This window comes from Diabrotica virgifera, chromosome 2 (assembly GCF_917563875.1).
Source record: "Diabrotica virgifera virgifera chromosome 2, PGI_DIABVI_V3a".
NCBI lineage: Eukaryota > Metazoa > Arthropoda > Insecta > Coleoptera > Chrysomelidae > Diabrotica > Diabrotica virgifera.
Genome location: NC_065444.1, coordinates 957,428 through 981,571, shown reverse-complemented (window position 1 = coordinate 981,571; position 24,144 = coordinate 957,428). Strand labels below are relative to the sequence as shown.

Here is a 24,144-nt window from a genome sequence, read left to right as displayed (position 1 = left end):
ATTAAAATACTATTCCACATCCCATCAGATTAAAACAGTGGGAACCTTCTCTAGTCCGCTTGGCTTGTATTTTTTAGAAGCCTCGGAGGTTGTTACCGGAGAAGGTTCCCTCTGTTTTCAATCGGATGGGATGTAGAATAGTATTTTAATGTTGTTTTATGTGTTTAAACTGATGATTGAAAACTCAGTCTTTTTCTTAGCAGATGTCGCTACGACATCCCAGCCATTTCGTTCGTTGCAATCCGAGACTGCACGCGTCGGAGTATCCTGGTTCAGTCAGAGAGAAGAGCATATGTGTCTACTGACGAGAAGCAAAAAAATCCCGAAACCGGTATAGACGCTTACTGCACTCTCTGGTTGAACTAGAATATAATGTTGCTGCGTTTTCAAGTTGCAACGGAATTAAAAATGTTTATACATTTTTAATATTTTATTGATATTGATTTTAGCTATAAGTTTCAAATTTCATAATATAATATGTATTCACAACGCAGTATGCTGTTCATCTTTTGCGTTATTTTGTCGGTTATTAGCGCGTTCATCACTGTACATTTTAGAACCAGAACCTTCAAAAACCCGCCTCTGATGTTAGTTACCGCACAACTCGGTTAAAAACTTCCAATGCTATTTTAGTCTTGATATTGACATTGAACGTTTTAGTTTTGTAGATAGATGGGTAACACGTTAAGTAAGTAACAACAATATTATTATTTATTTATAGCTAAATAAACACTATTGATCAGAGATATGCTTTTAACCGTGGGTGTGTTGCATTTATTAGTTGACCAAATATTACTGATCGAAACAATATGCAGTGGAACCTCGATAACTCGGATTAATCGGGACCGCCGCCAATCCGGGTTATCGAAAATCCGGGTTAGCCGGAGAATATAGTAAAAATAATAAAACACATATTAATAATAAACAAATACACATTAGATATATAATTGCAAAAACAAGAAATACATATGCACAATACATCTAAATTACGTACAGTTGTTGTATACAGTATTGTTTATTTCTTGGTAAAAAACTCAATCAAAGTGAAAACATGTTTGTTTTGTCTGATGAAAATCGGTTCGAGTTAGCCGGACTTCCGGGTTATCGGATGACGACTTATCGAGGTTCCACTGTACTTGTTATCTTTGTATAAATTTATCAGTTTATTAATCCTACTCTCATTTATTTTTTTTAATTTTATGGAAGTGGTGGTACACTTCCTGTCATATAAAACTGGTACACTTTTTTCCCCATGTAAACCTGTGTTCAGACTGGACACAATTGTTCGTGAATTATTTCGTTGTTGCCATCACAGATAACGAATTGCACTAAATCTAAATAAAAAAAAAATAACCTTCAAAAATACACTACTCCAAGACGTTCCACCTTAAAGATGGGTCATTTTTGATGTCTCGAATTTAACCTGTTGTCCGATTTAAGTTATTTTTTTTAATATATTATAGCCTTATTCTTTAACAATATCGCTGTAATAGTATTGTTGCTACACATATAAATTGTCATTGTATACCGGGTATACCAATCAAACTGTGTTTTTTCTCAAAGTTCACCACACCCTATGGAATATTCCAGCATTTATAAAATACTGAAATTAAAACCCAACTATAGCCTCAGATTTTCTTAACATTCTGTTTTTTGATTCATTCGCTTATGCTGGATAATAAAAAAGTTAGGTACTTTAACAACTAGCCATGTTTTTCATCAATACAGGGTGTGCGACAAATTTGAAGGGGTAATTCTACATGAAAAAGATATGACAGTTTGCTTTATAAACGTATGTCCGCAGCTTCGTAACGCTTCATTTCCGAGATAGGGGGTGTGGAAATTTTTCTTACAAACTGACGATTTATTTATTCCTCTAAAACCGGTTGAGATATTATGCAAATGAAATTTTGCAGGTTTAAGAGGTAGTTATTGCGCATTTTTTAACATACAATTAATAATTTTATATTCTCCATTGGCGCGCATCCGGGTCATATTACCCGTATGCACAGCCATTATTTTTTAATGCAGAATTATTACCCCTAAATTTTGTCATACTTATTTAAAAACACCCTATATCGATGAAAACAATGGCTAGTTGTTAAAGTACCTAACCTTTTTATTATCCCACATAAGCGAATGAATCAAAAAACAGAATGTTAAGAAAACTTGAGGCTGAAGCTATAGTTGGGTTTTAATTTCAGTAGGTATTTTATAAATGCTAGAATATTCCACAGGGTATGCCGAACTTTGAGAAAAACTTTGACAGTTTGATTGGTACACCCGGTATACAACGACAATTTACCTGTCTAGCAACAATATTATTACAGCGATATTGTTAAAGAATAGAGCTATAACATATAAAAAAAATAACTTAAATCGGACAACAGGTTTAGGAAATTCGAGGCATCAAAAATTTGTATTTATAATACAAATAGCAGATTAGATTTAAGGTTGAAAATCTCATGTTTTCATGATGAAATGACTGATCTCTTTATTACAACATTCCAACTTCAACTGATATCAAACCTGATCTTGACACAATAACATTGACCTACATCGTTAAGCATGTTCGCGCGATGTTGGCGAATGCGCTGAAAGAGACTCACAGGCTAATTCTAAGAGACAGACCCTGTCATGTAGTGAAACGTTTTCGAAATGCATTAGAATGGGTGTGAGCTATGTGAAATAAAACTGGCAGCAAGGAGTAGTATTGATCTGATGCCGGTGAAAATTTCAATGTTGTTTCGTGACTAGACGAGTCTGTTTTTTGCAATTTAGTTGCAGTTGCGATTTGTAAACTAAATGTGTGTTTGTAATCAAATCTAAAAAAAAAATAACTACAGGTGGGTATTTATTTTAATGCCTCTTTACAAATAAATAATCATTGCACACGTGGATTAAATTACGAATCTGTTTATTTTTATTATTAAACTTTTTTTATTCTTCTTCTTCTTCGTGTGCCTTGTCCGTTACGGACGTTGGCTATCATCATGTCAATTATAATTTTGTTTGCGGCGTTTCTGAATAACTCGATCGATGTTAGTCCAAACCGTTGGCGTAAGTTTTGGAGCCATGAGTGTGTTCTTCTTCCGGGTCCACGTTTGCTCTCTATTTTACCCTGTATTATCAAGTGGACTAGGTACCTATATGATATTTATCATGTCTCATAATATGACCGAGGTATTCAAGTTTCCGTTTTTTAATTGTGAAAGAGATTTCTTTTTGTTTTCCCATTCGGCACAATACCTCTACGTTGGTGGTGTGAGTCGTCCAGGATATTTTGAGGATACGTCGATACACCCAAATCTCGAATGCCTCCAGCTTCCTCATTAATGTTTCCGTTATTGTCCAGGCCTCTGCTCCATACAGCAAGACTGGAAATACATATCATTTAAGCAGCCGTATTTTTATGTGTGAGAGATATGTCGCAATTGGTGAATATATTTCTCATGTTGTTAAATGTTGCTCTGGCCTTTTCAATTCTAGATCGTATTTCGGTTGTTTGATCCCATTTCGAGTTGACGACTGTTCCAAGGTATATATACGAGTCAACGTGTTGAATTAATTGGTTTTTTATTTTCAATTGTCTGGCAGGTTTTTGAGTTTTGCTGACCAGCATCGATTTTGTTTTATTTATGTTGAAGTTAAGTCCTCTTTCTTCACTCGCTCTTTGTATCCTGCCATAAGATGCTGAAGTTCATCGATATACTACTGGCAAGTACGACTGTATCGTCCGCATATCGGATGTTATATTTGTCAATTCTCCATTGATTTTTATGCCTTCGTTTGCTTCATCCAGTGCTTTTTTTTATTTTTCGGGGTAAATATTAAAAAGGAGAGGGGAGAGAACACATCCCTGACGCACACCTTTTCTGATGTCAATGATCTGTGTACACGTTTTGCCAACTTTCACCCTGGCTGTCTGATTCCAGTAGAGACTTGTCACAATTCGGATGTCCTTATCATCAATTCCTATATTTTGTAGAATTTCAATTAGTTGATCATGCCTTACATTGTCAAAGGCCTTCGAGTAATCTACAAAGCACATGTAGACATCCTTGTTCATATCTCTATACCTCTGTACTAATACTTGCAGCCAAAATACTGCCTCCTTTATGCCCAAAGCGTTCCTAAAACCAAATTGTGACTCGTTCATTTCCGCTTCACACTTGTAGATTCTGTTATTTATGATTTTGGTGAAGACTCTTTTTATTATGATTGCGATATTTATGCATGCTTCATTGATTCCCATAAAGCGTTCGATACAGTAGAGCACGACAAGCTGATGAAGATTTTAAGAAATATTGGAATAAACACCTGCGATCTAAGAATTATTAGCAATCTTTACTGGAATTGAACATCTTCTATCGCCGACAGAGGTAGGAGAATCAGAGACAAAATCAAACGTGGGTTCCGACAGGGATGTATACTATCACCACTGCTGTTCAACATCTACTCTGAGGAAATCTTTCAACAAGCAGTGGGTGATGTTGAAGCGGTAATTCGAATTAACGTAGAATGTATAAACACCGTAAGACACGCAGACGACACGGTGGTATTCGCTGACAGTTCTGAAGCCCTCCAAGAGTTAATGAATAGGATCACAGAAGTAACTCGTAGATATGGATTTTCACTAAACATTAAGAAAACAAAATGTATGATGATAACATCTAAGAGGGAGCAGCAGTTTGGACAAATCAGTGTGAACGTCAAGAAATAGAAAGAGTAAAGACATACACCAACGTTAATGAAGATTTGAACCATTCCCTAGAAATCAAATGGAGGATAGATAAAGCAAAGGAATTGATAGGAAGAAATGTTCATGGCTCCGAAACCTTCGTCAATGGACTGCCTTTATCAGCAGATCAATTATTACATGCCGCGCAAGATCGACAACGATATCGGCAAATTGTCATGGAAGCTATCCACGCCTAAAATTTGGGTACGGTACTTAAAGAAGAGAAGATTTTTATTATTATTCTCTTTTATATTTAGTTTCATTAACGTGTTGTGTATGTACTTACTTAAAAAGACCTACACACGTCCCGGCCCGACCACTCGACTGTCAGGTTTAACAACGTAGGGTTCGACCATTGGAGTGTGTGTAGGCTTATTGTACAACAAAGTGTACTCACAGTTATGACGTCAGAATATAAAAAATACGGTTTATACTTTCAGTGGCGCACCCAGACTTTTCCTCTACGGGGGGTTGGCTTGGGTGGGGTTTGGACAAATAATCCCTGACAAAAAATTTCCACAAATTATCCCTGGACAAAAATCCCCGGACAAAAATCCCCACAAAAAAAAAGAATGTGTGTGTACTTTGTACGCACGTAAGAAGTTATACTTCTATTATAATATAATTTCAACGAAATAAATATACCTACTTAACAGTTACAATACAAAAAATTAACAATAATTACCAAAAATGAACCAAAACTTAACAATGCCAAATATTAAAAAAAAAAAGAAAAAAATATGAATCGTCCGGGATTTGAACCCGCAATCTCGCGATTTTTTGATCTCTGGTCCAATGCTCTACCAACAAGGCCATCAAGCCGCATGCAACTTACCTTTCAGATATACATAATTATACATCACGGTGACAAGTGAAATATAAAAATAGATGTTTTATTATTTTACGCCCAAGGAAGACAAATCCAAAGACACAAAATTATAATAAAAAACCTTTTAAACCACCTTTTCCAAATTGCGCAAGTTGTATTATTAATATTAATGTTAATAAATGAAATATAAATATTTTGACGTTTCACAATTTGACAATTCACTTTTAACTGCAGTGCCTTAAAATTTTTAAAGCACCGGTGCTTTAAAGTAGCATTTTTAACACTCCTATGGAGTGCTATAAGTTGCATTTTTAACACGTTTGTAGAAAAATATATCTAAAAACACTAATATATTATTTCCACACCTTTTCTGGACTGATACATACATAAATTAAAACATTTTGAAGTATAACTTCAAAAATATAATATGAAAACTATTTAAAAAGGCAGTATAACTATTAACTAACCTTTGTTGTTTCTCTTCCCACAAATTTTAAAACGCAACAACCATACATAACCATACCGTCAACCGTCCAAACCACAGCTGCGCTACAGCTGCCATATTGGATAATTTTTGACATGTCATTTGAACATCCAATCAGAACAAAGTTATAATGCGCATGCGCCGGGATCGTAGGTTTAACATATAAAAATTCACCCTCATATCGCCCGTAAAGAAGTATAATTTCAAAAATTCCGGACAAATAATCCCCACAATTTTTTTTTTTCGACAAAAAACCCCCATGAAATATTTGCTTCCGGATAGTTCTCTAAAAGTTTTCCCGTGAACGCAATCGACTCGAATGTTTTTCAGTCTCAGTGCATAAGAGTTATAGCAATGGAAATGAAACCGATTTTCGGAATGATTAGTAATTAAGATTAAGCATGAATTAATGTAATTTTGATTACCAAATTTCTAATTCCAGTTACATGCCGAAAACTTCAAATTTTACATGACCAACGAGTGTGAGTTTTATCAAAAATCGTGGAAGATATGGTGAATGAGCTAAGGCTGTGGGAATCATGTTGTAATTATTCGCTTAAATCTTTTGCTGACTCTGCCTTGAATAACTAAGTTTAAAACATTGCCTCGTATCTGTGTGCATCCATGAAAAAATTTGCGCTATTAAGAATGTTTAGCTTTGTTATGAAAACGCAGAACACAGGTTTTTGACATAGCTTTTGAAAGCTTTTGAAGCAGGTTTCTGAAATGTTGCTTGCAGTGAATTGAAACTGATGACAAAATATTTTTCGTTATGTATTACTAAAAAGATTACTACCATACGCCGAAGAAATACTTGGTGACTACCAGTGTGATTTCAGACCTGGAAGATGGATTGCTGATCAAATATTTACTATTAGACAAATGTTTGAAAGGATTGGGAGTATAATCAAGACGTGCATCAGATCTTTATAGATTTTAAACAGGCTTATGATTCAATTAATCATCCTACACTATGGAATACAATGGTCGAGCTGGGCGTACCCAAGAAACTAACTGTGGTAACGCAAATGTGTGTAAGTAACTTCTTTGCACAAGTTAGAAGAGATGGGGAAATATCAAATGCTTTCTGTGTAAATTCTGGACTCAGACAGGGAAATCCGTTGTCCCCGTTGTTGTTTAACCTGGCCTTAGAATATGCCAATTTTCAAACCAGACATAGCTGCTCAAGGAGAGGCCAGATGGCAGAAAGTCTGTAGGACGGCCTAGAAAAAGGTGGAAAGATGCAGTCAGAGAAGATCTGGAGAAAATGGGAGTGAGACTATGGGAAATATCGGCACAAGACCCACACATGAAAGGCAATAGTAAACCACTCACAAGGATAATCGAAAAGTTATAACACCATTAATGATGATAATAACTAAATATTTTTGACGCTAAATTTACAATAAGTAACAGGTTTTTTTGGGTTACAATCAATATTATCGTTTTGAGGACCAGCAGTTTTCATCACGAATAGGCAATGTTTTGAACATAGTAATTCAAAGCAGAGTGAGTAAAAGATTTAAGCGAATAATTACAACATGGTTCCCACAGCCTTAGCACATTCCCCATATCTTCCGCGATTTTTGAAAAAACTCACGATCGTTTGTCATGTAAAATTCGAAGTTTTCGACATGGAATTAAAATTCGAAATTTGATCATTGAAATTACAATTCATGCTAAATCTTAATTGCTAATCATTATTTTCGTGCCGAAAAGCTGTTTCATGGCGATTGCTATAGCTCTCACGCACTGAGGCTGAATAACATTTCAGTTGATTGCATTCACGGGAAAATTTTTAGAGAACTATTCCGCAGCAAATATTTCTTGGAGATATTTTGTCCGGGATTTTTTTGTGGGGATATTTTGTCCTGGGATTACTTGTCCGGGGATTTTTTTGTCCGGGGATTTTTTGTCTGGGGATTTTTTTGTCCGGGATTATTTGTCAAGGGATTATTTGTCCTAGCTTCGCTTGGGCACCGAAATTTTTTTGTATTGTTTCTGAAAGACAAGTTACATTTTCCTACTATTCTTTATATTTTGTATATGTCCTGGGAGGGGTTTTAACCCCCAAACCCCCCCCCCCCTGGGTGCGCCACTGTATACTTTATACACATTATGGCGCGTCAGCATTGGTAAAAATTTGCGTCGAACAAGCTGTTCGTTGCAAATATTTGCGTGCTCGAAGAAAATTGTGCTAGTGTGGACGTGTTCGTCGCATAAATCGGACGCAAGAATTTTCGACGCACACAACGCATATCCTCCATCAGTTATCGTTTTCGAGCGAAGATCAAAAATGATTTCAGCACCTCGTCCTCACTGGAAAAATTTGCGACGCAAATTCTTGCGACGAACTATTAGTTCAATACGCACAAAAAATTTACCAATGCGGACGCGCCATTAAGTTTAGAAAAAATATAAGTAAAATGATAATTTTACGTATACTTACCATTTTTCTCTCTCTCCTGTCGTTTCCCCATTACTGAGGATCGTGATTTCTTCCAATATTCCTATAACAATGTAATTGGTAATATTGGTAATAGTATAATGGTATATACCAACAGTAATATTGGTAATATGTAGGTACATTGTTTATTTCGTTTTTTCTGTATTCATTAACATACAAATGCACAAGGTTAAAGTTATAAATAAAAAAACACAATTTCCTTATACTAAAAAGTATATTGGCATGCAGAATAAAAAAGTGCACCTAGGTTGCTATGTCAGATAGTTTAACAAATGTGGTACACATACTAACGTGTGTAGACCTGACCTGACCATGGCAAAGATGGCCCAGGAGTTCTATCGTGTCGGGTTGTCGGGTCATGACGTGTGTAGGCCATTTTAAGGCTGATTTATCTTACTCCAGAATGTGGACGGCACGGCGCGTAGAACAATAGAAATTGCACTTTCCGGTGTCGCCCCGTTCCGTTTTATGATAAACCAGCCAATGCTTTTCATATCAGACGATTCTTCAACGTGCCCGTGCTGTCCACGTCCCCGTCGTAACATAAATTCGCCCTTACCCAACTACTCTGGTCTTATAGATACCGTCCCAATATGTTGAAGTTTATTCGACGTGCAGTCACACTCCGGATTTCGTATAACCCCGTGAGAGTAACACCCAGTTTTGTAACCCTCCATCCAAGTGTGACAACGAGATTCTACAGTCAAATCACGAGAACAACCCAGCGCGCTGGAGAAAGAAGACGCTTATATCACAAAGGTATCGTACAATCGTAATTTGGGTCTAGGAAAGTTGGTCGAGAACACTCGTCGACGGAAAATTAGTCGACAACATTTGGTCGACAAACAGTTGGTCGAATGCACAATTCATCGAATTTACAAATTCTTCGACGAACATTTGTTCGAATGGATTTTTCGTCGACAAACTCTTATTTATCTTTAGGATAAAGGGATTAATGGTGACAAACGACAAATTAATGGTTTTTATTTTGTTAACTGGAATATTGTATTATAAATATATCTGAATTTTTTTTTTTGGTTTTTTGTTATTTTTTTTTTCTAAATATTAATTATTTTTAAATTTAATGAAAAAATTGGCTGCGGTGGGAGAGTAGACATAAAATATATACCGATTTTTTAATTAGTGATGTTGTACCGTTCTTCTTTTTGGTGTCGGCGCACTTGCGAACGGAGCATTTCCGGACAAGTCAAATTTGGGGGCACTTGCGGACAAGACGAAATATGCGAGATGCTGAGGTAAATAAATTGTTAGGGAATCGAGGCATTTCCGTACAATGTTTTCGACTGCAATAATCAGTCAATATCAATAAAAAGTAAAGAAATCGTGAGAATAAACTTCCCTTCACACTTTTTCCAAGGCTTAGGACTGGCAATCTATAAAATAATTTTTTTTTGAGATGGTACAAAGAAAGTAACTTTATATATTGGCGTGGTTCCGCCATGTATTATTCCCTTTGGGTCTTTGTCGACGAAAAATCCATTCGAACAAATGTTCGTCGACGAATTGTACATTCGATGAATTGTGCATTCGACCAACTGTTCGTCGACCAAATGTTATCGACGAAGTGTTCTCGACCAACTTTCCGACACCGTCGTATTTTACATACACACACACACAATTCGATTAATTGAGAGATTGGTATTTAACTTATTTCGTCATAAACCCATAACACCAGCACCTTTAAAACAAATATATGATAGATAATATATAACTCTTGAATAATTATATTGGTAGGCTGGGCCTGGTAGGTATATCATTGCCTCTTTGCCACCCCAGTCTCGTTAGTTGGTCGTTAACCTCTCACCTGAGCACTACGTGCATTTTTCGAGCAAGGATGAAGTACATCCACATGGTTTTCAAATAATCTTAATACATCGACTTAATGTCGCCTACTTTATAATGCTATACCTATCTACCAATAATGTAATTTGGAGGTTTTTACGCCTAATGAAGTGGCTAGTTCAAAATACTTGTACACCGGACGTACACCCTGATGATGGTCAGTTTAGACTGAAAACGTTTTGTGTTTTGTAATTTTCCACTACCTTGTGGATAAATTTTAAATTTTTTTAATAAATTCATACACATGTACCTACATACAACAGTGTTTACTTCATTCTTCTTCTTCTTAAGGTGACTATCCGTTCCGGATGTTGGCGATCAGCATGGCTATCCTAACTTTGCTTGCTGCTATTCTGAATAGTCCGGTTGTCGATGTATTAAACCACTTTCTCAGGTTTTGAAGCCAAGATATTCTTCTTCTCCCTGGTCCTCTCTTTCCAAATACCTTGCCTTGAAGAATGAGTTGTAACAAGCCATATCTCTGTTCATTCCTCATAACATGGCCAAGATATTCTAGTTTGAGCTCTTTGATTGTGTAAATAATCTCGCATTCCTTGCCTATTCTACGTAGAACCTCAACATTAGTCAGACGATCCACCCACGAAATTCTCAAAATGCGCCTGTAACACCACATCTCGAATGCCTCGAGTTTTCTCAAAGAAGTCTCGGAAAGTGTCCAGGCCTCTACTCCGTATAATAACGTAGAAAATACATAGCATATGATGATAGAGATTATGGTATCAAGAGGTAAATCGTGGCTTCTGAAAAGAGACTTCATCATTATGAACGCTGATCTCGCTTTTCCTATGCGTTATTTTATTTCACTTGAGTGGTCCCACTGGCTGTTTATGTTGGTACCAAGGTATGTGTAGCTGTCGACCCTGTCAATTAGTTGTTGGTTAACCAAAAGCTGTGTATATATAGTTCGCGTTTACTGACTACCATGTACTTTGTTTTTTTCGTATTGAGATCAAGTCCGTATTCCCTACTACTCTACTTATATCTGATATGCGCGACATTATTCTTTGCAAACCATCTAGACTGTCTGCAAAAACTACAGCGTCGTCGGCATATCTAATGTCCATAGAACTTCATTCTACGCTGTCATATATTACTATTCAAATATTTCGCGATTAGCGATGAAATTTGTGGAAAATGTGTTTATACCAACTCCCTACTTTGAGCCTTTTTATTTCTATATGAAAGACAGAATTGGTTGTTTGTTGGTTGCGTTTAGATCTGAAATAAACATATTTTATATATTTCTTTCACCAATTATCTCACCACCCTCAAGAATTTCTATAAACTTGTTAAACTTAAACATTCTCCGTCTATTCCACCATATCCCGTTAGCATAACTTAAGCAAGATATTATATGTTAATGAATACTCAGAAAGTAGCTCCTTGTAGCCGAATCATTTAGCGACTTGTAACCGTTGACCTGAAGATGGTCTGCATACTTTAGAGAGCGAAACCGGTCGTCGAGAGTTACAATAAATGATTGAGAGTACGTCTGTTTTTTTACTTCATTCGTATTTTATATAGTTCACATCCTTTTTGTACTTCAATCCACTGTTTCACTCAGACTACCCCAAGGACCTCTGCGATTTTATTTAGGCAATTAATTTAATTTTTCCATGACCTTCACTATAAGTTACTACTTGGTCGTATTATCTAAACATATTCATGTATTTACTATTTAACCTTGAATTTAAAATTTATTGTGTATTTACCTTTTGATATAACATTATAAGTACGTTTTATCAGTTCAATCAATGAAGATTCTTATTTTTTAATTCTAAACAACTGGCCCGGTGTTGATGGTATTTTAAATTTTATTTTTGTAACATACCTACTTATTCTCTTATGGAGTTGGTAGAACATGTGTCCAGAATGTAGTACTGTACATTGTCTTCCTAGTAGCCCCGTGATGTATTGAAAAACAAAAAGATACCATAATAAATCTAAAGAAAAGGGTATTCAACAGTTGTATTCTACCAGTTATGACCTATGGAATGGAAACCCTGACACTTACAGAAATATCAGCCAATAGACTGAGAACGACACAGAGGACGATCGAACAAGTTATGTTAGGAGTATCTCTGAGAGAACATAATATACGAAATGAGGATGTGCGAAACAGGACGAAGGTGGAAGATGTAATTGGAAGAATTGCGCAAACGAAATTGAACTTAATCGGACAAATGGCACAGCAAACCAACGACAGGTGGACGAGAAACATTGTACATTGGAGACTACGTGAGCACAATCGTAATAGAGGAAGACCACAAAAACGATGGCTAAACGACATCAAAACAAAACTGGGGAGAAACTAGCACCAAATAGCACAAAACCGAGAAGAATGGTGGACTCATGGAGAGGCTTTTGTTTAGGGATGGATGCTAACAGGCTGATAAAGAAGAACACATTCTAGAAATTTTGAAGATCGCTGTTATGCTATATTATGTTATCTTCATTGACTGGGCTAATAATAAAATTAAACAAATTATCAAAATCGAACCTGTCTGGCGATTAAGAAATGTTTTCAAGCTGTCTTGATTCGACTATGTAAACAATACGATTTGCACTGTCTTTGGGTTTTCCTTATCGATTTTTTATGTTTATCAACTACTTTATCTCGACATACCTATATAAACCGAAGCTAGCTTATTTTTAATACTTGAATTTACTTTCAGAAACAAAAATGTCAAACATTTTACACGAAGTCGATACACCTTTCGAAAAAGCTACCTTTGGAATGGGTTGCTTTTGGGCAAATGATGCATTATACGGTGCTGAACCAGGAGTACTGAGAACTCGAGTAGGGTACGCAGGAGGTACGACCGAACAACCTACATACAGGAGCATGTAAGTGTATGTGTAGTTTTTCTTAGTTGTTGGGTTGTTAACATGATTTAGCATGGTCAAAAAGAACTGTGCAAATTTAATAATGACCTATGTAAAACATTTGTCAACATCATCATCATTCTCTTTGCCTTATTCCTGTGCGGGGTCTTCTTCTTCATGTACCATGTGCTTTCAGAACGTTGGTTACCATTACCATCATAGCTATCTTAATTTTATTCACTGCCACCCTAAATAGCATGCTTGTATCAACACCATACCAATCTCGCAAGTTCTTCAACCATGAGGTTCTTCTTCGTCCTGGACTACGTTTGCCTGCTATTTTTCCTTGCATGATATTTTGTAGCAACCTATATTTGGGATCTCTCATTACATGTCCGAAATACTCCAGCTTTCTGGAGCGGGGTCGGCTTCCCTAATTGCATTTCTCCATACAGTTCTATATCTTGGATCATATCAATATTAATCCCCTTTACCAACATGTCCTGCCTAAGCGTCTCTCCACGTCTTCTTTGGTCTTCGGTCTTCCTCTCCTACTCCTTCCAGGAATCTACACTTGAGCAATTGTTCGTATTTGGTGATTAACGTCTCGACGTTGAACATGACCAAACCATCTTAACCTATCCTCTCACATTTTGGCATCAATTGGTGCCACACCTAGACTTCACCTAATATACTTTTTTGTAACTTTATCCTTTCTTATCACTGGACTCATTCATCTAAGCATTCTCATTTCCGCCATATGCATTCGTTGTTCCCCTTTCTTTTTCACTGCCCAACATTCAGTTCCGTACATCATAGCCAGTCTTATAGCTGTTTTTATAGAATTTTCCCTTCAGCTTCATTAGAATTTTTCTGTCACACAACACCATTCGCTTCCTTCCACTTCCATCCATCCAGCCCTAATTCTACTGCATTCATCTCCATCTATTTCTCCAATACTCTGTAATACCGATACTAATAGGTACTTAAAACTATTGCTTTTCACAATCATTTCACCATCCAAAGATATCATTTTATTTGTTGTAACTCCATCTTTAAATGAACATTGCAAATACTCTGTTTTTGTCCTACTAAGTTTTAAACCTTTTTTGCTCACTATGCCTTGTCTATCCGTATTATGTCTATGATAATATACCAACAAATCTTATATCTTTCAAATTTTAGTTTGTTTATTGAATTATTTTTATATTTCGTAGTATTCATTTGGTAGTAACATGGTTTTGAGTTTTTAGAGGTGACCATACGGAAGTTATAGAAATTGATTTTGATCCAAAAGTGGTCACTTACGAAGATTTGTTGCATCTATTTTGGAAACATCACGAATATGGACTAACAACCAAAGTTAAGAAACAGGTAAGTGTGCAGGCTACACGTAATACTCCTATATTTCTATCATAATATTCAGACTTCATCTCGTAGAAATGGTTTCTAATTTAGAATTTTACTATTTTGACATTTTAGACCGGGAGCCAGAGTACCAAACAAAGTTTATTAATAGCAAGCTGAAAATTTTTTAATAGCTTAACGGTGTCTAGTCGGACAAACTTTGATGTACGGGAACACTGGAATAGGGAAAGTTTTAATTATGAAACAGGATACAGGTTTCGAACGTCAGACTACGAAAACGTCCCATATATTTTGTCGGACAGAACTTCCAAATGATTTGTTACCCTTTCATTAAACTCTCATGTAAAATTCTGACTGCTATTTACCACCAACACAATTCCTGTCATTTAACATGTTCTACACGTGTCGGACTTATTAAAATGCCCAACATATTTGTCGCACAAACATTTTTTCATATATTATGTAAAGTTTGTTATTGAATAAACTCAAAAACAACCTGCTAGTTTTCACAATCATAAACTTGTCATGGTGACACGTTCCACAATTAAAACTTCCCCTGTTCCAGTGTTCCCGTACATCAAAGTTTGCCCGACTAGACACCGTTTAGCTATTAACACATTTTCAGCTTGCTCTTAATAAACTTTTTTTTGGTACGCGGGATCCAGGCCTATTTGTTTAAATGTTTATTTCTAAATGCTGACACATACTGAAAGAAAGTTATATTTCTTTATTTTTGACTTCTATCAATTTAATATTACGTGACTCACCTACTTGACTACTGCTTTCTTTAAAACGAAGGAAAATTACCAGTTTGGTTGGAGTCACTATTTTAGACATTACCAAATCCAGCGTTTTTAGACTAATCTGTTTGATAATTAAGCCACACACCTTAAGATACTTTTATAAATTATTATACAAAACCGAATATTCCTTCTGTACAAGTGGAATAGGTAGGTAATAAGCGTTTTGGATTTAGAAATGGTCTAGGAACTACAAAGCGAGAGGCACTAAGTATTTTGTATGTGCGTTCTTTTGCAAAAAAGTTATGAGTTCCCAAAAAATGTTTATGTTTGTTTCATCAACTTCGTGAATGCAATCGACCGAGTACAACACGATACACAAGGAAGTGGCCTTTAACCAAATTGGAAATAGTCGTATTGAAAAACTACCCATCAAACGTGGAGTAAGACAGGGTTGGGCTTTGCACCCAGTCTTTTTAATCTATACTCTGAAGAAACCTGTAGAGAGGTTTTGGATGACAGACAATAGGGAGTAAGACTAACAACATCAGATACGCTGACTATACAGCCGTTCTTGTCTAGAATTTACAAGATCTCCGTACATTAGTAAATCTAGTCAGTAAAGCAAAATATCGGGGAGGCCTTAAAATTGAAATTTCGAAGCCAAAGTGGTTGGCAGTTGGAAAGATTAATAGGTATAGATCAAGGTCAGTTTTATCTTAAAAAATGTAAATAATCATCTACATTTATAAATACATTATTTATAATATAAATATTATTTTGATCATAAAACTATATAATTTAAATTGCATATCAAAAATTTAAGAAAAAGTTTCAAAAAACATCACTTCAGTATTTGGACATGTTTGCTACCTAATAATTATTTAATTAGACTTATTTTGTTTTAGTATGCTTCCTGTATTTTGTATCACAACGATGAGCAGAAACAGTTGGCTGAGAAATCAAGAAAAGAAGAAGCGGAAAAGCATAATGTCCCATTGATAACTGACATTGTTGCAGCAGGACCATTTTATCCAGCAGAAGAGTAAGTTTACCACGTATTATTTCCGTTTTATTCCTTTTCTAACGGCACTCTTTCTTCTTCTTCATGTGCCTTGTTAGTTGCGGACGTTGGCTATCATCATAGCAATTTTAATTTTGTTTGCGGCGTTTCTAAATAATACGACCGATGTAGTCCAAACCATTGGCGTAAGTTTTGAAGACATGAGTGTCTTCTTCTTCCGGGTCCGCATTTGCTCTCTATTTTACACTGTATTATCAGTTGGAGTATATGACATGTCTCATAATATTACCGGGGTATTCAAGTTTCCGTTTCTTAATTGCGAGAGAGATTTCTTTTTGTTTTCCCATTCGGCACAATACCTCTACGTTGGTGGTGTGAGTCGTCCAGGATATTTTGACGATACGTCGGTACACCCACATCACGAATGCCTCCAGCTTCCTCATTAATGTTTCCGTTATTGTCCAGGCTTCTGCGCCATACAGCAAGACTGAAAATGCATAGCATTTTAGCAGCCGTATTTTTAGTGGGAGAGATATGTCGCAATGGGTGAATATATTTCTTATGTTATTAAATGTTGCTCTGGCCTTTTCAATCAACGGCACTCCAATATCTCAAATCCTACCATAATATTTATACAAGGAACCATCCAAAAAGGACATATAATTGAGGCAAGCCTTGAAATCTACCTTCCTTATTTTTTTTTATGATATATCTTTAATACAGTGTGACCCATTTAGTTTGGAAACACCTATATAAAATTTTAAGGTGTTAACCGATTTTAACCAAATTTTGTTTTAATGTCATGTAATAAAAGGTCTATTGCGGGACAAAATATGAAATATTTGGTTAAATTTTCAGGGCTTTCTACGATACTTTTTCTTCGTCGAAAATGGAGAATTTCTATTAGCGATTTTTTTATTAAAAAAATTTCTACGCCACTGGATTTAGAGTGGCTTCAAATAGCTATAACAAAAATTTCATTTAAATATATTTATTAATAACGAAGTTATGACAACTTAAAATTTTAAAACTCACTATAAGCTACGAGTCAAAAAAGAACACCCTGTATCAACAGATAACCATAAAACTAATTATTTTCAAATAATTTTAATATTAATTATTAACAAGATACTTTTTCTTCGTCGAAAATGGAGAATTTGTATTAGCGATTTTTTTTATTAAAAAAATTTCTACGCCACTGGATTTAGAGTAGCTTCAAATAGCTGTGATAGTCCAGAAAGCCACTGCGCATCCGCTAGTAAAAATATTCTAATTCGGATTTTTTGCACAATCTTACTCAAAAAGGACTCCTTTTAACAAATTTGCATGTTGCCAGGACCAAAAGGTGGTCAAAAAATTTTTAAACTTTTTTTTTGTTTTTTTTAGGTTTTTTGGATCATTCCCAACAGAAAAGGTCTTTAGTGACTTTTCTCTAAAAATGATAGTTTTTGACATAGAAGCGATTAAAAATTGAAAAATTGCGAAATCGGCCATTTTTAACCCCCAAAAACTATGTGAAAAACTTAAAATTTGAATGTTGCCAAGGTAGGTAGATATTCTTTAAACATCGATTCATGAAATCCCGAAGAGTTTTTTGCAATACAATATTCAAAACTCCTTTGCTTTTTAATTGATAATCAAGCGTGCGCGACACTATTTTCCACCGACAGTATGGTGAAAATGAAAGGAATAAATTCGTTATTTATTATATATATCATACAAATCAAAAATTTTATGTAATATAAAAAATAATTTGTCTAAAGTGGAAGTAGTATTTATATGGGCAAAAGGGCATGCCGGTATACTGGGTAATGAGAAAGTGGATGAGTTGGCCAAAGATGCAATAAAAAAAGGTGAGATACTAACTCACATCTTATCGACAGATGCAATAAATGATGTCAAAGTTAGAATAAATAAAATATGGAAAAAAGAATGGAAAAATATTACAAGCATGTCAAAAAATTTATATTTTTCTTTACATCAAGAACTTCCTCCGCCACCTGAATACCTACATATTTAAATATAACCTGCCAAAGCAAGATATTTCTACTATCGTCAGATTAAAAACTCGACACGGGAAATATGAGGCACATCTGCACAAATTAGGAATAATTAATTCATTAGTCTGTTTTTGTGATAATGTTTCGATTAGAGATTTAAACCATATTTTCTTGGAATGCAAAATTAACGAGAGATATATAAATCAATTATATTACAATTTACGACAAACACAAGTTCATTTTCCAATTAGTATAGAATATCTACTAAGTTGTCATAAAATGGAAATATTTAAATTACTCATAAACTACTTGAAAGAAACAAATATAATCATTTAAGTGAAATACGTATAAATATAACAATACTAATAAATTGAGGTAAAAATAAAATAAAAATCTGTGGCTAACGGACTCGCATCCAAGCCATTTTTTCACACACACACATACACACACACAAATTCGTTATTTCGTAAACCGGCGACTCTAAGGAAAAATCCCGAAACAGGTCGATTTGTATTTTTAAGTTACGATATTATGGCATATATGGTATACTAGTGACGTCATCCATCTGGGCGTGATGACGTAATCGATGATTTTTTTAAATGAGAATAGGGGTCGTTTGCTAGCTCATTTGAAAGGTTCTTCAATTCTCTATTCATTAATATAAACATTTATATAATTATTTATACAGGGTGTCCTTCTACTTCTTTTTTTGTCAAATAATTTAATTTTATAAAAATTTTTTGGACACCCTGTATAAATAATTATGTAAATGTTTACATTACTGAATAGAGAATTGAAGATCCTTTCAAATGAGCTGCCACACGACCGCTATTCTCATTTAAAAAATAGTCGATTACGTCATCACGCCCAGACGGATGACGTCACTAGTATACTATACATGCCACAATATGATAACTTAAAAATACAAATCGACCTGTTTCGTGTTTTTTTCTTAAAGTAGCCGGTTTACGAAATAACGAATTTATTCCTTTCATTTGCACCATACTGTATACACATGCAACGGTGGAAAATAGTGTCGCGCACGCGTGATTAGAAATTAAAAACAAAGGAGTTTTAAATACATATTATATTGCAAAAAACTGTTCGGGATTTCATCAATCGATGTTTAAAGAATATCCACCTACCTTGGCAACATTCAAATTTTCAGTTTTTCACATAGTTCTTGAGGGTTAAAAATGGCCGATTTTGCATTTTTTCAATTTTTAATCGCTTATATGTCAAAAACTATCATTTTTAGAGAAAAGTCACTAAAGACCTTTTCTGTTTGGAATGATCCAAAAAACCTAAAAAAAACTTTTTTCCATGCAAAAAAAATAATTTTAGGAAAAAAACAAAAAAAAAACGATTAAAAAATTTTTGACCACCTTTTGGTCCTGGCAACATGCAAATTTGTTAAAAGGAGTCCTTTTTGAGTAAGATTGTGCAAAAAATCCGAATTAGAATATTTTTCCTAGCGGATGCGCAGTGGCTTTCTGGACTAGACAAAAATTTCATTTTAAATTTATTTTAAACATTTTTTTGTCTAGTAGTGGTTTATTATTAAAATTATTTGAAAAATAATTAGTTTTATGGTTATCTGTTGATACAGGGTGTTCTTTTTTGACTCGTAGCTTAGTGAGTTTTAAAATTTTAAGTTGTCATAACTTCGTTATTAATAAATATATTTTAATGAAATTTTTGTCAGAGCTATTTGAAGCCATTCTAAATCCAGTGGCGTAGAAATTTTTTAATAAAAAAATCGCTAATACAAATTCTCCATTTTCGATGAAGAAAAAGTATCGTAGAATGCCCTGAAAATTTAACTAAATATTTCATATTTTGTCCCGCAATAGACCTTTTATTACATGACATTAAAAAAAATTTGGTTAAAATCGGTTAACAACTTCAAATTTTATAGAGGTATTTCCAATCTAAATGGGTCACATTGTATATTTATAGTGTTGTGATATCCTTAACTTTTGTTTTTGTTCATACCCAGTCGTTCCTCTTTTTATCTGATAGTCGTATACCTAGCATTTCTTTTTCCATTTCTTTTCTGCTGTGGCTAGTTATCCATATTGGCCTTGGTTAGGGTCCACTTGACATCCATATTTCATGATAGGAAGGTTACACTGGTTGAACACCTTGCTCCTCAAGTACTGAGGTCTTTTGCGGTTCTGCTTTTAAAATTCTAAAGCACATTAAAACCTTGCAAAATATGTTAACTACTTTAGAATCGAGAATTTCAGTGATGCCATTGGTATTTGTGGTGAAGCAATGACTTCTTCTGCTTTTAGTGCATATCCGTTTCTGATGTTGGCGACCATCATGGCAATCTGTACCTTGCACACTGTAGCTCTGAAAATGTTTGTAGTTGTTGTCTTGGACGACGTACGTAGATTTTTCAGTCAGGAAATCCGTCGCCTTCCAGGTCATCGTTGTTCTTCTACTTTTCAAGGCACAAACAGTAACGCAATCAAAATATTAATAATTATACGGGCATCCATACGATCGGAGCTGTTCACTCCACGGCTATCGTTCGATTACGAGCGACGAATCTCTTCAATACGGAGTTTCACCACTCAGGTCGGCCTGCTTGTTCAATCCACTGACTGACAGGGAGCCTAGAGCTGGTCGCTGCAATACTGATCATTCTCCCTCTCCGTTCGGTAGTCTCCTTAAGTACGCTCTCTGTCACCCTACCTTGAATGCTGGGGAAAAGTGGAAATGAGTGGGGTATCGTGTTGCGCGGATGTTGAAGCGCCAACGATTCTCTCGTTCTCTGCTGTCGATACATCATTACACTGTAACGTGTAACGTATTATATTATAATTTTATATTATTTTTCAGCTATCACCAAAAATACCGTCTGCAAAAGCACTCGCTGTTATGCAATGAATTATCCTTGACACCAGCGCTTCTTCAGAAATCCCACGCTGCAGCCCGCTTAAACGGATATGTAGCGGGAGTTGGAACGAAGGACGACCTAGAAAAGGATCTGGTAAAACTGGGATTGTCAGAAAAAGCTGCAGAAATTGTCAGAAAACAATTTATAGAAAATCAAGGAGGCGGTTTGTATTGCTGATATAGAAGAAATTTGAGCAAAAGGTACAAACGTCGTCACGAAAATGGATGTGTGACTATTTGAATTTGACGAAAGACGACTTTAACTTAATTGATCAAAGTGGTTTTACACTTATTAAATTAATTATCATGGTTTCTTTATTTTTATACTTTTGAAGAATTCAGTATGATAAATTCGATTAAATATATGGAATTTAATGTTTGTAGTAATTATACAGTGAGCACGTAAAGGTTGGAATAAATTCATTTTCTCGAGAATGGATGGTTTTGGAAAAAAATCCCGAAACAGGTCAATTTTTATTTTTAGATTACGACTTTTTGGCATATATATAATACTAGTGACGTCACCCATTTGGGCGTGATGACGTCATCGATGATTTTTTTTTAAATGAGAACAGGGGTCGCGTTACAGCTCATTTGAAAGGTATTTCAATTCTCCATTCAGTAATAGAAACATTAACATAACTATTTATACAGGATGCCGAAAAAAATTTTTTTGGTTTAAATTTATTGACATAAAAAGAAGAATATGTGTAATTTATTTAATTCAAGATACATTTTACTGCTCTCAGAAAACAGAAAAAAATGTTTCTTTGAAAAAAAATCATTGCTTTTCGCTTAAATTAAATGCACAAATTGTCAAGAGGCAGGTGGGTGGCTGCTTTAATATGTACATATTGAATTTGCAAAAAACAATATTTATTTGTCAAATAAACATTTTTTCGTGTTTTCTGATAGCAATACAATGTATTTCGTATTAAATAAATTACACAGGTTCTTCTTTTTATGTCAATAAATTTAATTAAAAAAAATCTTTTTTGGACATCCTGTATAAATAATTACGTTAATGTTTATATTACTGAATAGACAATTGAATTACCTTTCAAATGAGATATAACACGACCCCTATTCTCATTTAAAAAAATCATCGATGACGTCATCACGCCCAAATGGGTGACGTCACTAGTATGATATACAGTATGTCCCTGTAAGTTGTATCCATATGGAAAACTTTTTTATTATTAATTTTACGAAAAAAACTTATTCTTTATAAAAAGCTCTGCATGGTCCAAAACCTGAGATTCAACCAACAGATATAAAATTTTATAAATATTATACGAGGTATGTCAAGAAGTTTGAATTTCACTCAAGAGTAAAGTAGCTTTATTTTTCACAATATTGAAAATTGCTATTATGAAAAGTTGTTTGAAATTAAAAACTATATTGTAATATGCAATTACATCCTTCTAATTGAAAAAAATATTTTTTTGAAAAATTATGGATAACAACATTATTTTCAGTTATTTCAATTCTGATTTTTTTTACTCTTTTATTATTAATTTTACGAAAAAAAGTGATTCTTAATAAAAAGTTCTGCATGGTCTGAAACCTAAAATACAACCATCTTATGTCAAATTTTATCAATTTTATACAAGGTATATCAAAAAAATGAATTTGGCTGAAGAGTAAAATACCTTTATTTTTCACAATATCGAAAATTGTTATTATGAAAAGTTATTAAGAATTAAAAAGCATGTTTCAGTATGTAAGTACATCCCTCTCATTGAAATATTTTGAACTATAAAGGTACTTTACTTTTGAACTACAGTTATCTTTTTGCCATACCTCGTATAAAATTGACATAAGATGGTTGTATTTTAGGTTTTAGAGTATTTTAAACCATGCAGAAATTTTTATTAAGAATCACTTTTTTCGCAAAATTAATAATAAAAGAGTTATTAGAATTAAAATTACTGAAAATAATGTTAGTTATCCATAATTTTTCAAAAAAAAAAAATTCAATTAGAAGGATGTAATTGCATATTAGAATATAGTTTTTAATTCCAAACAACTTTTCATAATAGCAATTTTCAATATTGTGAAAAATAAAGCTACTTTACTCTTGAGTAAAATTCAAACTTTTTGACATACCTCGTATAATATTCAATAAAATTTGATATCTGATGGTTGAATCTTAGGTTTTGGACCATGCAGAGCTATTTATGAAGAATAACTTTTTTTCGTAAAATTAATAATAAAAAAGTTTTCCATATGGATACAACTTACAGGGACATACTGTATATGCCAAAAAGTGGTAATTTAAAAATAAAAATCGACCTGTTTCGGGATTTTTTTCCAAAATTGTCCATTCTCGAGAAAATGAATTTATTCCAACCTTTACACGTGCTCACTGTATAATTGATCATGAAAACATGAATTCCATTTATTAATATAATATGAAATATAAGTATTAATATATAATTGCTTATAAATAAATATATTTTTCTTATCAAATATTCTTGATTTATTTGTTCCTAATCCTATTATCGATTTTAGAATGGAATGCCAATTTCCAAAAAAAAATTCGAAAAATCGATTGAGTACAATGGGCCACTTGACCTTGCCTTTGTGGACTTCCATAAGGCCTTTGATACCGTTGAGCTGGACGCAGTCTTGAGTGCTTTACATGTATGCCGTATCGATTATCTATTTTGGCAGAGTACGGCAGAGCGATACTATGTCGCCTAAGCTGTTGTATCACCGTTCTGGAATATACCTTTAAAATACTTGATTGAAGGGAGAAAGGTTGAAATATAGATGTACACAATCTAGCAAACTTGCGTTTCGCAGACAATGTAGTTTTACTGACAGACGCAGACGATTTACAGTCTGAAAAATGAAAGAATACCCATGAAC

At 34.4% G+C, this 24,144-nt stretch overlaps 2 protein-coding genes across 4 annotated transcripts in view; one reads left to right on the top strand and one right to left on the bottom strand.

The window, feature by feature from the left end:
- LOC114337532 (facilitated trehalose transporter Tret1-2 homolog) overlaps window positions 1–24,144 on the bottom strand; it is a 337,833-nt gene that overhangs the window by 164,963 nt on the left and 148,726 nt on the right. The gene's annotated exons all lie outside the window — the stretch shown is intronic.
- On the top strand, window positions 528–23,742 carry LOC114337540 (peptide methionine sulfoxide reductase). Of its 3 annotated transcripts, none has more exons than XM_028288008.2 (5): window positions 528–688; window positions 13,081–13,252; window positions 14,485–14,605; window positions 16,248–16,384; window positions 21,214–23,742. In XM_028288008.2, the coding sequence occupies exons 1-5, from the start codon at window positions 673–675 to the stop codon at window positions 21,446–21,448; spliced, it is 681 nt and encodes a 226-aa protein (XP_028143809.1). In that variant the 5' UTR covers window positions 528–672; the 3' UTR covers window positions 21,449–23,742. The 3 variants fall into 3 exon arrangements, with proteins under 3 accessions (XP_028143809.1, XP_028143811.1, XP_028143808.2); XM_028288010.2 differs by lacking the exon at window positions 528–688 and adding an exon at window positions 2,802–2,846; XM_028288007.2 differs by lacking the exon at window positions 528–688 and adding an exon at window positions 9,102–9,280.